Below are 13,978 nucleotides of genomic sequence, written 5' to 3'. Positions count from 1 at the left end.
TTGGCAAAAATATTTAAAAAAGTTTTACCGTATATAATTTTAGACCCTAAGATTAAATTATTACAGTCCCAAACATAGTCGTTTTTCTTATCTCTTATCGACATTGTTATAAAATATTTAATTTTTTGGAGTTCAATACTAAAATTCCTACAATTTAAAAAAATATGGTACAAAAATTATTAAAAAATAACACACTGATTTTTACATTCCAATTATTAGTGATGAAACATTAAACACCTGGAATTAAAAATAAACTTTATATAAAAATACCAAAACCTCAAGTATGGCTTTATAAACACCATATATATATAAAAATATATTTAGCCATTTGACCAACGTGCAAAATCAATAATAAATGTCACGCCCATCCTGTATGTTCACTTATAGAGACTTATTTTTAAATAAAAATTTTCTTTTCCAGATTCATTAATTAGAAGCATTTTGAACCGAACCACGAATTGTTGAACGACTTTTTCTAAAAAAAATTGAAAAAACATACGAAATTAGTGCAACTTAAAAGAGTGTTTTCTTCTGAGAATTTGGAACCATGGATACAGAAAGTCCAGTAGTCTGGCCATCTTGGTGCTACTCAGGTATTACAATATAAATTAATCTTTATACATAGACATAGTCAAGACTAAAGTGTACGCCTCTGTCCGACCTCTAATTCATCAAGCAAATATTCGAAACAGGTAACATTAAAAAGGCCAACTTTGTGTGCATCTTTAAGGTGCAACCGAAATGGTTAAAGCCGAGGGGTCAGATTTTAAAAGGTTTTTTTTTGACGACCGTTCCGAGAACTTGAGATCCGAAGGCATCCTCCTCATAAGGTCAAAACGATTCTACCTGTCGAAAGCCCCCACATGTTAAAGATCGGATATTGACAAAGGACGAAGCCAACCTGTTTCTTTGAAAAAGGTCAATTTTCATTATTCTTCTTCTTGTGGCGCGACGAGTGTAACATGCGGGTCAGGTAGCCATTTCAGACCCTTTTAACACCGTAGACAAAAACGTATAAATCAATCGTGGAATTTGCTTAAGGAGAATTTAAATAATTATTGAAAGTTTGGTGACCTTTAAACTGTTTAAAATAAATATTGCTCAACTCTATTAATAATTTAAATGGATACGATTCATATTTTTTTTCTAACCATCTTACCATAATAGTTTTTTTTGCCAAAGGTTCCCGTAATTTGCTAATTCAATTTTTTTTAATATTAGGCATAATTTAAATGGATATGATCTTTTTGAAATTAATAATCGGTTTTTAGGATAAAGGATGTCATTTCAACTAAGTTAACACTTAGTTTTCGTGCCCGCAGAATCACTATTGAAATAATAAAATCCTGCTTAATTAATATGAGTCAGGTGGTGAGAGTAGGTGTAACATCGTCGGAGAGGGTACAAATACAGGAGTTCTCCAAGGTTCAGTATTAGTCCCAATATTATTTTTTATTTATGTCAATGATCTACCTGCCAGTAATGGCAATGTACAATTCATTCTGTTCGCAACCATTTCTCTCTGCATGGATAGTTAAGAGTTGGCACATGATGGGTAGGGTGTCAGGCTGTGCAAGAAAAACTGATCTCTGGTTCCCAATGCATGAGGACTGGGGTGGTCTAGTTAAAGCAATATTTCTCGGGGTTACTCTTGAAATAAAACTAGGGTGGGAATCTTATATCGTGTTAGTAGAATCTCTATTGCCTTAGAGGACTCTCAATGGTGCTTATTTTGCACTTGTACACGCCTTGTTGTTGTATGAAATTTTGATTTGGGAACATTAAACTGCGGTTGGTAGATCTTTAAAACTTTACAGGAAGGTAGTGTGGATGGTAACAGGACTGTGGTAAGGAAGGATTTTTTCTCTACTGACCCTATATTTATTCGAATTGCTGGTTAAAATTAGTTCTTTTTTGTTTACCAAAGATTTACACAATTTAAAAATTAAAAAAATATTTGTTGCAATATTAAGCATAGTTTAAACGGATACTATACGGATTCCTACAATTTCCCCATTAGCCGATTTCTACTGTTTTGGAATCGGTCTAATTAGAAATAGCTTTCAACAAGAGTTTATCCTCACTAAAGTAATACATCGCTAGTTTTCTTAGAATTATCGACCAATTAGCTTCATTCCTTCCCTATTCAAAATATTTAAGAAAGCACTTTATAATAAATGATACATTTATTCCTACAGTACCACTTTTTAAATGCATCTCAATTTGTTAAATCAATTACAGTAATCTTTGACTTCCCTTCTTTTTTAATAACATAGATCATTGCTTACTTTAAGTAAATTTAAACATTTCAGTAAAATATTATTTTAAATAAATTGGAATTATATGAGACTTCTCATAGACGGCTTCGCTTGAATTAAATACAACAGTCTTACATTAAAAATCGAACCCAGAATTCCTTAGGTATTGCATCGATCCTATTTTTATTCTACATCACTTTTCCTATTTAATTCAAAATGTTTGTCAAGATCAGTCAATTTTATTAATAGTTTGCTTAATATTATATTTTTCCATAATTTAAATAACTACATTATATATAGACATTTGTTCTTTCTTCAATAAAAAGTTGTAGAAGTCTTATCTTTGAAATTCACACTTTTTTCCTTTATCAAGAATATGAAATTAAATTTAAGGACACGATTAATTTTCGATACGATGAACATTTTCCTTTTTCCCACAAACAAAACCACAAATTACCAAATTCATAAATTATATACAGGATGTTACAGAATAAGATGCCGATTCTTAAAGGTGTTAACCTTATTATATAACATCCTGTATATATCGAGCAAAATTAAACCATGTTTTAGCCATAATATACCATTATTCCAAAAAATTATTTTATTAAGAAGTCATTTTGATTAATTTGTTTGCGTAGCATAAAGAGTAAAGCTAACTTATTTTTTAGACAAAAATCAATTTTCCGGATATTGATCTTAATTTTACATTAAATATCAATAGTTTAAAATTCTGATGGTAAACTATTATAATTCAGATTTATAATTCAATTTCCACTTATAATACTCCAAAAAGTATTATTTCTAGTGTCATATTCTTTCGATTTTAATTATAATCTAAGCGGATAGAATACACACGCTTTTCCCAGCATATTTTCCCAGAATCCTTTTTTTCATAAATTATTTAAGGAACCTTAATTGTGTAATAATAAAAGACGAAGCCTCTCCTAAAGGTCTGTCGACCTTTAGACTTGACGTTCCGTAGATACGTTTGTCGACTTGACATCGGCGTTCGACAGGGTTCACAATAAATTCCAGCAAGTAGCCGCTATCCGAGTTGAATATTTAGTAGCCACTCGATGTTGACATGTGGTACACGTATCAGGGGATCGATAGTCTGGGATACCATTTTTTTTAAGTTATTTCCTTGGAAACAGGATGTAGGCATTATGATTATTTATAGGAAAATCGATTATTTGTAGTTCTTAAAAATTGGTTTATTGCTTACTTTCATCGTAATAAGTGCAAGGAGTGTCTATACAGGAAGAAGATTTGATTGGTTTTTACTTTTACTTTACTTAGCGGTTGGCTGATGCTGTAAATTATTGTTCAATTATTTTGTTTTAATCGAAAAAAAACTTTTTATTTCTTAGAAACGCATTTCACGGATTCCAAGAAGTTAAACCGCAGTTTGCCCTGAATTAGTATAGAGAAAGTGACGGTCACATCTATTTAAGTTATGCGTCGCACATGGGTCAAAAATACCCTTTGCGTTAATTTCTACAAAGTGCAAGAATATTTTATATTTAGGTTACTTATTTTATTGTCTGTTAAATTCTGCATATGAAATAAATGGTTTTGGTAGTTTATATCGGCTGCTCCAAAAAAAGGTTATTAATTATTATAGAGTACTCCTAAGAAAATCTGATTTTTTTATTTGGTTTACAGGTCGATGATTTGCTTCGAAATTTTCCTCTACTGACACTCTTATTTGGGACACCTTGTTTTTTGGATTAATCCAAATAGATTTAAACGCTCCAAAATGGCGTAGTAACCTAATAAATAAAAAAAATATTAGCCCTTAATTAGTATAGAGAAACTGACGATTATATCCATTTAGGTTATGTATCGCACAATGGACAAATACGACTTTTTGCATCCATTACCAATTCTTAAAAATACCTTTTATATGGAGGTGACTGACTTTATTGTCTGTTGATTTCTGCATACTAAATGAATTTTGAGCAGTTTTTCATACTGAGTGTTCCAACAAAGAGCGTCAACATTTTTACCTCAATGTACATAAATACTTTAGATGATTATTTAATTATTTTACCAGATTTAAAGCAACATTCAATTGAAAAATCAAAAACCATGTCAAAATGTTAATAAAGGGGCATTAGCTCATAACTTTTCAATAGGACTTGACTTCCAACGCGGCTGGACTTTTAATTAGACTGTCAGATTTTTGAGTAGTAGACATTTATTCTGGGGATCATATCACAGTCTTAATTTTTTATTAAAACAAGAAAAAAACTCTTATTAATTAAATTAAGTAACAAAAGTGAGACTCATATCCATTTAAATTATGCATCGTAGGATCCGCTTTTATTAAAATCATTATAAAAATTATACTTGCATAACAATACTCCTATTAGTACATGTTACTGACTTTATCCACTGTTGGTATCTCTATTTCAAAAATACATTTTAAAGCACTTTGACTCTATTCGATTACTTTTTGAGATTAACTGTTTATTGCGTTTATCTTCATATAATTTAAATGGTCACGATGTTTATTTTATATTCGCTTAAAATTTTTATCTTATATAATTTAAAATTAAATTAAAATGTGTTAATTCTGATCAATATTACGTTAATAATGGCAAGGCAATACAATAATAACAAATCATAAAGTTTAATGATACAGAAAATGGGTTTTAGAAAGCGATTTATCAAAAATTGTCTTGAGTTAATAAACGCGTTTCGTACCATAAGACTGCTGATTCTATTAAATGATTAATTTGTTCGGCTTGCTGCAGTTGTCTTCTGCCATTTACATCATTGTAACTGCTTTCTAACAAAGGCAAGGCATTTAACAGTATAAACATCTTATAATTTAAAAGAAATATTTAATTGTAAGTCCATTTACTTTGGAATAATTTTTGTCATAATATTAACATTTAGGACGATGCATAATTTAAATGGTTATTTATTTCTGAGATTAACTGAATCATTTAAAATTCTTTTAGGATAAAATCATAGTTTATTGCTGTTCAATTAAAAATGAAAAATTTAAAAGACGTGTTCAGCACTATTTACGACTAAAAAAAGATATAATTTCGAGCGGTAAAATTTCGAAAGGCCCTCCATAATTTTGTGTAATAAAACGTGTCAAATCATAAATTTAAACATGTAAAAATGCGCAGTTTATTGACTGATGAAGTGGGATTTCTTTAAAACATTAAAAAATATTAATTTTCCCAACTTAATTCGGATTAACAGTATTTAATTAGTAATCATTAGCTAAAGTCATCTGGCTGATATAGAGATTCGCATAACACTATATGATTTTCAAAAAAAATCTAAGAAGGTTCTTCAACCAGATGTTAAATGGATTTAATTAAATAATAACAGTACGTGCCGCATCGTTTTAATCTTAAGGAGGCAACCTTGAGGAATATTGAAAATATTAAAATGTCAACCTTAACTAATTCAGTAAAGTGTATGGATCTATGAAACAGGAAAAGGTCAAGAGGTGCTAAGTTTACATAATCAATGGTAAAGGTCAAAACATATAGCGCATCTTCGTGAAATGAAAGGACGTTTATTTTAATATTTAAAACAAAGTAATTTTCTAATGATTGGAGACCTGACTAGTCATAATCCTATAAGGTAATAATATATGTTTCTAAATGATCTATAAATGTGTTTATCAATACAAAGAATACCAAGTTTTAACCCAACTGCCTGAAAGAATAATTTAATTTCCTCCAAGCAGTTAAGGCCATTTTACTGGTTAATATAACGTTTATAAAGAAGCAAAAGTACCATCACAACTGCTGGACAGTATATTTCAGTATATTTCTTTTTCAAGGTAGTCAAGTACATTCCAGCAACTCATAGAAAAAGATATATATAAGAAAAGTTTTATTTCTTCTAAACAGTTAATTGCCTGGAAGACCATTTTCACTTCTTCTAGGTAGCTGAGTAGATTCTAAATGGTGATTTACGGTTTATTGAGAAACAGGCTTTAAGTCAAGTTGAGTAGATTGCAGCAGCTCAGAGAAGAATATCAAATTTCAATTGAGATGATTAAAAAAAAATTTTTATTCCACCAGCCCATAAAGAATTTATAGAGAAGCAAGCTTCAACTTTATTTTCTTCAACAAGTATTTCTTTAAGATGATTGAGTGTATTCCAGCAGCTCATAGAAGAATATCAAATTCCCTTTCAACTGCCTAGAAGAATAATTTTATTTCTTTAAACAAACATTAGAGGGCAAGTCTTAGGTCAATTACCTCGAAGATTATTTTCATTTCGTTGACGCAGTTGAGTGCATCCTAGCATCTCATAGAAGAATAATAGATCCTTATTTAACTGCCCAGAAGATTGGTGCTGTTTCTGGTAAACAGTATGATTAACTTTATCCATGCAGTGATATTCTTTTAGCTGATATAGATTTTATAAAGAAGTAGGATCTAACTTAAGTACTTGGCAGAATATGTTTATTTCGTCCAGATAATTAAGTGCAGATTGGGAAGCAAACTCAATTTGTGTATTCCAGCAGCTCATAAAAGCATATCAGATCCCCATTCAACTGCCTAAAAGAATGTTTATTATTCTAGCAAATAGTTAAGATGAACTATCATAGAGCACAAGAATATAAATCAATTGCCAAGGAGAATGGTTTTATTTCTTTCAAGCAATTGAGAAAATAGTAAAAGTAATGGAAATAAACCACTAGCGTAGATGTTGCCAATTAACCAGAAAAGAAGGAATAAGGAATAGACATTAACTTCCTGAAAACAATAGAATGCAAAAGGCTGAAATAGTATGGCCATGTAAAAAGGATGAATGTTCAATAGGGATTATGACAAATGGTATAATGGGTCTCCATCAACTGCAGTAAAAGAAATGAACCAAGAATAACGTGAAGAGAAGAATTTAACTGTGCAATGGAAGATGAAGGTCTATAACTGAAAAGACCACAAGTGCTAGAAACGAGGATGCAAAAAACGGTCACAACCGTAACAAACGTGTTGTCATATATACAGTGAGAGCCAAAAGTCCGGAACAAATTCATTTAAAATTCAGGGGTATGTTCAAAAAAAATACGCTCGGACACGTCGATTTTTATTTTTAACTGCGGGTTTTCTTACTATAATTTTATGTATACAGGGTGGTCCAAAAATAAGTTACGACCATCAACTTCAATTTTTGAAATGGAAATACCTATTTTTTATTCTGTATTCTTAAAGAACAGAAAATTTTAGACATTTTTCATGTACAATGTCCTATACCTATCTTGATTTGTTTTTGAGTTATTGACAGTTGAAGATCGGCATATTTGCACTTTTGACATGTTATAAAATCCAAACGGTTAGACATAGACAAATGCGGTTTGCACTTTTTATCGAAGCTTTTTTAAAACCATCTGTTAACACTAGCTAGTTAGTGTCAACGGGTACTGAGAAATTTACGGTTGAATTTCTGAACATACAATAATTCGTGCAACTATGTAACACCCTTACTAAGGTAACCTTGTTTTTTGTGTTTTTTCATCCATTGTTGCAATGATGTTGTCATCATTTTTTGAAGTGACAAGTATCAAGCAGTCTTATCCTTGTTTATTGTTAAATTTAATATTGCCTGAAAAGATGAATAAGTTAAGTGAAACTGAGAGAATAGAAATACTAATTATGATAGGATGTGGTGATCGCATTAGGACCCAACACCAGGTTTGTGAAATGTTTAATACCAAGTATCCTGATAAGACAATATCTCAGTCTACCGTTAGCAAACTGGAAAGAAAATTTAGGGAATTAGGTCACGTCAGAGATCGACCCAGACCGGGTCGTCCCTTAATTTCCGAGGAAAAAAAGTTAAATGTTGTTTTGTCCATTGAAGAAAATCCTCATACACCGACTAGACAGGCAGCACTAGATAACGATGTTGGAAAAACATCTTTAAAAAGGATTTTGAAGGCAAAATATCATCCCTTTAAATTAAAATTAATCCACGAACTTAACGAAGATGATACAGATCGTCGAGAGTTTTGCAAAACTATAATGAATGTCGGCCATAACGATCGTCTTTTTACTCGTAGAATAATTTTTTCCGACGAGTCGACCTTCTGCCTCAATGGTACAGTGAACAGACAGAACTGCCGTTACTGGTCTTCCTCCAATCTAAATTGGGTGATTGAAGCTCATAGCCAATATCCTCAATCTGTGAATGTTTGGGCCGGCATTATCAATGACAGAATCATAGGTCCATTTTTCTTCGAAGGTACCTTAACAGGTCAACGTTATTTGGAATTCTTAAAGAACGAACTGATTCCCGCTTTATGTTTGATGTGTCCAAATGCAAATAATCCCAATATTCCAGAAGCTTCAATTTGGTTCCAGCAAGATGGCGCGCCGCCACACTTCAGCAGAGCCGTGCGCTAATATTTAAGTGAGGTATTTCCGGGTCGATGGATTGGGCGAAGGGGTCAATTGGAGTGACCTGCTAGGTCCCCCGACTCGACTCCTTTGGACTTCTTTTTGTGGGGTTATTTAAAGCATAGAGTGTATGTAAATAAACCCAACAATTTAGAAGAATTGAGAAATAATATAAGAAATGAGATTCAACGAATACCTTAAGAAATGATACGCAACGTTCTGAGAGAATTCGAATCAAGACTCGCTTACTGTCAAGAAGTTAATGGGGCTCAATTTGAACATTTAATTCAGTCTAGATTAGAATAGTTTCTTTTTGTTCAACGTTTATACAATACTTTTGATTAAATACGTTAATATTTTGAATGTTTTTTTAGAAATTCAACCATACATTTCTCAGTAACTGTTGACACTTCCTAGCTAGTGTCAACAGATGGTTTTAAAAAAGCTTCGATTAAAAGTGCAAACCGCATTTGTCTATGTCTAACCGTTTGGATTTTATAACATGTCAAAAGTGCAAATATGCCGATCTTCAACTGTCAATAACTCAAAAACAAATGAAGATAGGTATAGGACATTGTACATGAAATATGTCTAGAATTTTCTGTTCTTTAAGAATTCTTTAAGTTGATGGTCGTAACTTATTTTTGGACCACCCTGTATACATAAAATTATAGTAAGAAAACCCGCAGTTAAAAATAAAAATCGACGTGTCCGAGCGTTTTTTTTTTTGAACTAACCCCTGAATTTTAAATAAATTTATTCCGGACTTTTGGCTCTCACTGTATACAGTTGAGACCAGCTAACATTGGACAGCAGCTTTCAACTGAATTGCCTGAAATAATATTTTTTTATTTCTTTCAGGCCATTTAGTGCATTCCAGCAGCTCATAAAAGAATATTAAATCTTAATTTAACTGCTTATAAAAATGATTGTAACGCTTCCAAAGAGTTAAGATAAGCTGCCATTAGACATCAGGTATTAACTGAATTACGGGAAGAAAATGTTTATTTCTTCCGTTGTTTTAATGTTTATTGAGAAATAGTCTAATACTCCAATACCATTCTAAAGTATATAGGCAAGCATGCTCCAAATCAATAATTGCTTGAAAGAATATTTTTATTTCTTCCATACAGTTAACGATCTTCTGCCAGCTTATACAGAATTTATAGAGAAGCAGGCCTCAACCCAACTGCCTGGCAGAATAATTTTATTTGTTCCAGGCAGTTGAGTGCATTCCAGCAGCTCATAAACAAACATCAGATTATACATTAAATGCCTAGAAGAATAATTTTATTTAGTACAAACATTTAAAATCAGCTGACATGCCGCACAAGGTTCCAACTCAAGCCTTTGATAGTATCAATTTTTTGTAGTTTGATGAAATACTACTTCAAAACTCCAAGACATTTATGGCTACAATCAAATATATTGGAATCTTTTTGGGAAAGAAATTCATCGGCTTTTATATGAAACTAAAATCAAAAAAATTGATTTATCAGTTTTTAAAATCCTTAAATTTTTGTAAAGGCATTCACTATATCATGACTTTTTTAATCCATTAAAAAACTACCCAATAACTCCAAGACGGTTCTATTCCAAGGAAACATTAAAAAAGTACTGTAAAAAAGTACTATCTGTCTTTACTGGTACCAGTAATAGTTTACGATTCTTTTGGAAGGAGTTTTGAGGGTACTGCTAATATTGTCCCAGCATTTGAACATTTCTTTAAGACTACATATATAGATTCTCACCAAGCACATGAAACCTATTCTTTCTCTTGTTCCTCGGATTATGTTGAAGTTTCCTCGTAAATTTCTGCTGATAAAATTGCAGCTGTAGGTAAAACTTTAAAAAACGAAATGACCGCTGGGCCAGATGGGATTCCCAATTTTATAGCTAAAGATTGTACATTTATTTTATGTAACCCCTTATGTCATATTTTTAACCTAATCCTTAAAACTAGCCTGCTTCCCTACACAAAAAGATGACCTACAGAACTTTAAAAATTATCGTCCCATATCTATTTTATGTAACTTTTTCAAAATCTTGGAGATTATTACTTACAATTCCATATTTAAAATTCAATTGAAACTGCATAGATCAACATGGTTTCCTTACCAAAAGATCATGTATAACCAATCTTTGTATCTTGTTTCAATTTCTCTCCTCTGCCCTCGATGAAAAAAGCCAAGTTGATGTAATATATACTGACATCAGTAAAGCCTTTGACCAAATAGATCACTACATCTTACTGAAAAAGTTAAGGAAGCTGTTTAATTTTTTCAAAAAGCTTGTAGCTACGTTATCATCTTATTTCATTAGTCGTCATAATTTGTCGAAACTGAAGGCTATAAATCGAAATCCTTTATGCAGAACGAAATTGTTTAAGAACGTAGGAATTATTTTTGACGTAACACTTACATTCGTCCCTCATATTGATTACATAGTGGCTGCTTTCTTAAAATTATTGAGGTTTAATATTTGAAACTGTAGGCTTGGTAGCAATTCATTTTCTATCATTATGCTATATTTCTTTTTGCTTCAATCAAAGGTCGAATAAGGGTCTCTGGTTTGATATCCATCACATTAAAATATTACTCGCTTGAAATATCTTATATTTAGAGAGGATGGTATTCATCCAATTAGAATTTATAATTACAATCATTTGTTATCCCGGTTCAACTTAGAAGTTTTTTTGTTGAGAAGAGAGACTAACTCTGCGGGATTCTTGTGGAAATTTCTCAATGGTCACACAGATTCTTTATCTCTTCTTGTTCATATTTCTTTGCAGGTGCCGCGCCTTACCTTCAGAACAAATGTTACTTTTGCTCTTGATCGTGCCAGAACTAACATTAAATATCAAGATCCTATTTTTATCATGTACAAAAACTTCAACAATTTTGCTTCCACTTATGATAAATAAATAAATAAATAAAGTTTTATTGCCAAACAGGAGAATCCAGTAATAAGACAATCAGTTATACAATAATTTTAACTAACAGTATTAGGTTCTGAGGTACTAAAAGTTAATCCTCAACAACTCGGAATACACACACTGTACAGGTGAAGCCACATATAGATAGAAAATGAAAATTGATTAAAACAAACAATCTAAATTAGTTTGATAAAAATAATTTAAAATAGATGTGAGTATGATACTTGATAGTGAACTGACATGTATATCCCAATCATTAGCAATTATTAATCTATTATAGCTTTGACACATAAAATGTTTAGGAGAGTTTAAAAGCAGGTTGGTTCTTGCTGCGCACGTGTAAAATAAGGAATTACTTCGTGACTTTTCATTATGAACAAGAAAAATTTTTTTTTGAGAAGTACGCGAGAATTAATTTTATTATTTAATAATTTGTAGAGCAAAAATCGAACCACTATTAACCGTTCGGAGTTGTAAAGGGTCCTCATTAAAACGTTGAAGCAGCACTTAAGTATAAAGACTTTTCAAAACTTTCTTTGGATATTCTCAAGGGCTGCAATATGGATTTCATACCAGAGAAGTGTATTATAATTTAGATCTAACCAGTGAGCAATAAAGTGCTTTCAAGGCATTTTCTCTTGAAAAGCACTGATAACTACGTATAATAAAACTTAAATTTTTTGATGCTGCTTTTATAGGATCATAAATATGCACAATAAAAACCAGTTTTACATCAAATTTAACCCCCAAATCCTTATTTTCCACATATCTCTGCAGATCCACGTTATTTATAGTATAATTAAATGAGATGCTTCTTTCGTGTAAATGAACAAACCTTACATTTAGATGCGTTAAGTAATAAATTATTATTTGTTACCATTGGATTATTTTATTTTGTAAATTAGATATATTATCAAATCCTAAAATATGAGCTTAAATTTTTAAATCATCTGCAAATATAAAAGTTTTGCAATTAATAATAGAGAAAATAATAGAGGGCCTAGGTTGAAATCTTGAGGTACACCGTAGGTTGATCTGTAATAGTTAGAGTGGTAGCCATTATAACCAACGATTTGATCTATGTTTTTTTAAAAAGGAAAGATTCAATAAATTTTGGCTAATGCCAATGCCTTTTAATAAAATAGGGTGATCTATTTTATCGAACGCTTTTGAAAAATCTATGTTCACTACATCTACCTAATCCCGTTTATCTACAGCCATGTCTAGGTACAGTTCGACGAAATTAGTAACGGTTGATTTGCAAGGCATAAAACCATGCTAAGCATTGTATATGAGTTTCATAGGGAATTTTGAGGATTGTTACACAGTGAGTTGGGCAACCGCTTGGTTGGAGTCAACCCATCGACATTTTCTCGTTCTGTTTTGTATGTACCTATTTTTTTAAATATTACTCAGAATTTTCTTTTACTTTGCATTACATTTTATAATTTAATTTCAACTGTTCCTTTCTCTGTTGAATAATTTAGTCGTAGTTAGTAGTAATTAATAGTTTTTTTTGATAGTTTTTAGTACTCGATGTGTTATATTTTACCATTGCTAATTTTGATTTTCCTGTATTTGGGCTCTAGCCTATTGGAAAATAAAGTTAAATAAATAAGCAAGACCTTTATGAAAAAGAAAGTAATGGATAGATAGTTCTTAAAAGTAAAGTTGATAATGGTCACAAAAAAAATGAAAGGGTGTATCATCAATTTTAAAACACTGTATCATGTAAGTAACCAGGAAAATGTTAGTTATACATAAATCACTTTTAGAGGCCACCGAATATAGCATTATATCTTAATATTATCTTTAATGTCACTCATTTTAGGGACTGTCTCATTTTTGCCTTCTAATCGTGGACGTCTTATTTTCTCCATTTAAACCTAAAACTAAAAAGAAATCTTATTCCATAAATCGATACGTTATCTAAGGTAAAAGAAAATCAACGTTAAATAAAAATCACGGTGTGTACCATACACACAGAGCGTTATGTTGACCCGTGTCGCACTTTGCCAGTCGATAATTATTATTATTGGTGGTATTCTCGGAAGGCCAAGTGCTTAAAAGGTCACGAAAACCATACAAAGTCACACATACACACCAGCTGGTACGTGCACGGCATATGATCCGTAGGATGCCTCTCTACCTTCTGACGATCGGTCCACTCGTTTTAATATTCATCGGTTTTTATGTGATTGTACGCGGTGAGAACGAAAAGGGATAAATCGGAGGTCAATCGTCCCAAAAAAAAAAGAAAAAAACACAAAATAAAACAAGATTTTTAGTTTAAATATTTGAATTTTTATTATTTTATTTACAGTTAAGTGACCTTTTGCTGGAGTTTTACGTGTCGTAAATGAGTCAGTTGAAGACGTTTATTTTTATTTGATTTAAAATTA

At 31.4% G+C, this 13,978-nt stretch overlaps 1 protein-coding gene across 4 annotated transcripts in view; it reads left to right on the top strand.

Moving 5' to 3' along the window:
- Positions 1-13,978, top strand: part of LOC126737677 (putative protein TPRXL) — a 283,568-nt gene that overhangs the window by 192,857 nt on the left and 76,733 nt on the right. For 2 of the 4 annotated variants that reach the window (XM_050442675.1, XM_050442674.1), the window contains exon 2: positions 422-593. The exons of the other annotated variants lie outside the window; for them this stretch is intronic. In XM_050442675.1, the coding sequence (XP_050298632.1) occupies positions 548-593 (46 nt within the window). In that variant the 5' untranslated portion in view covers positions 422-547. The remainder of the gene's footprint in view (positions 1-421; positions 594-13,978) is intronic. 4 annotated transcript variants of the gene reach the window in all.

The sequence above is a fragment of the Anthonomus grandis genome, chromosome 6, assembly GCF_022605725.1.
Source record: "Anthonomus grandis grandis chromosome 6, icAntGran1.3, whole genome shotgun sequence".
In the NCBI taxonomy this organism is placed as follows: Eukaryota; Metazoa; Arthropoda; class Insecta; order Coleoptera; family Curculionidae; genus Anthonomus; species Anthonomus grandis.
The sequence above is the reverse complement of the archived record's forward strand: the minus strand, read 5'-3'. Positions and strand labels throughout refer to the sequence as shown.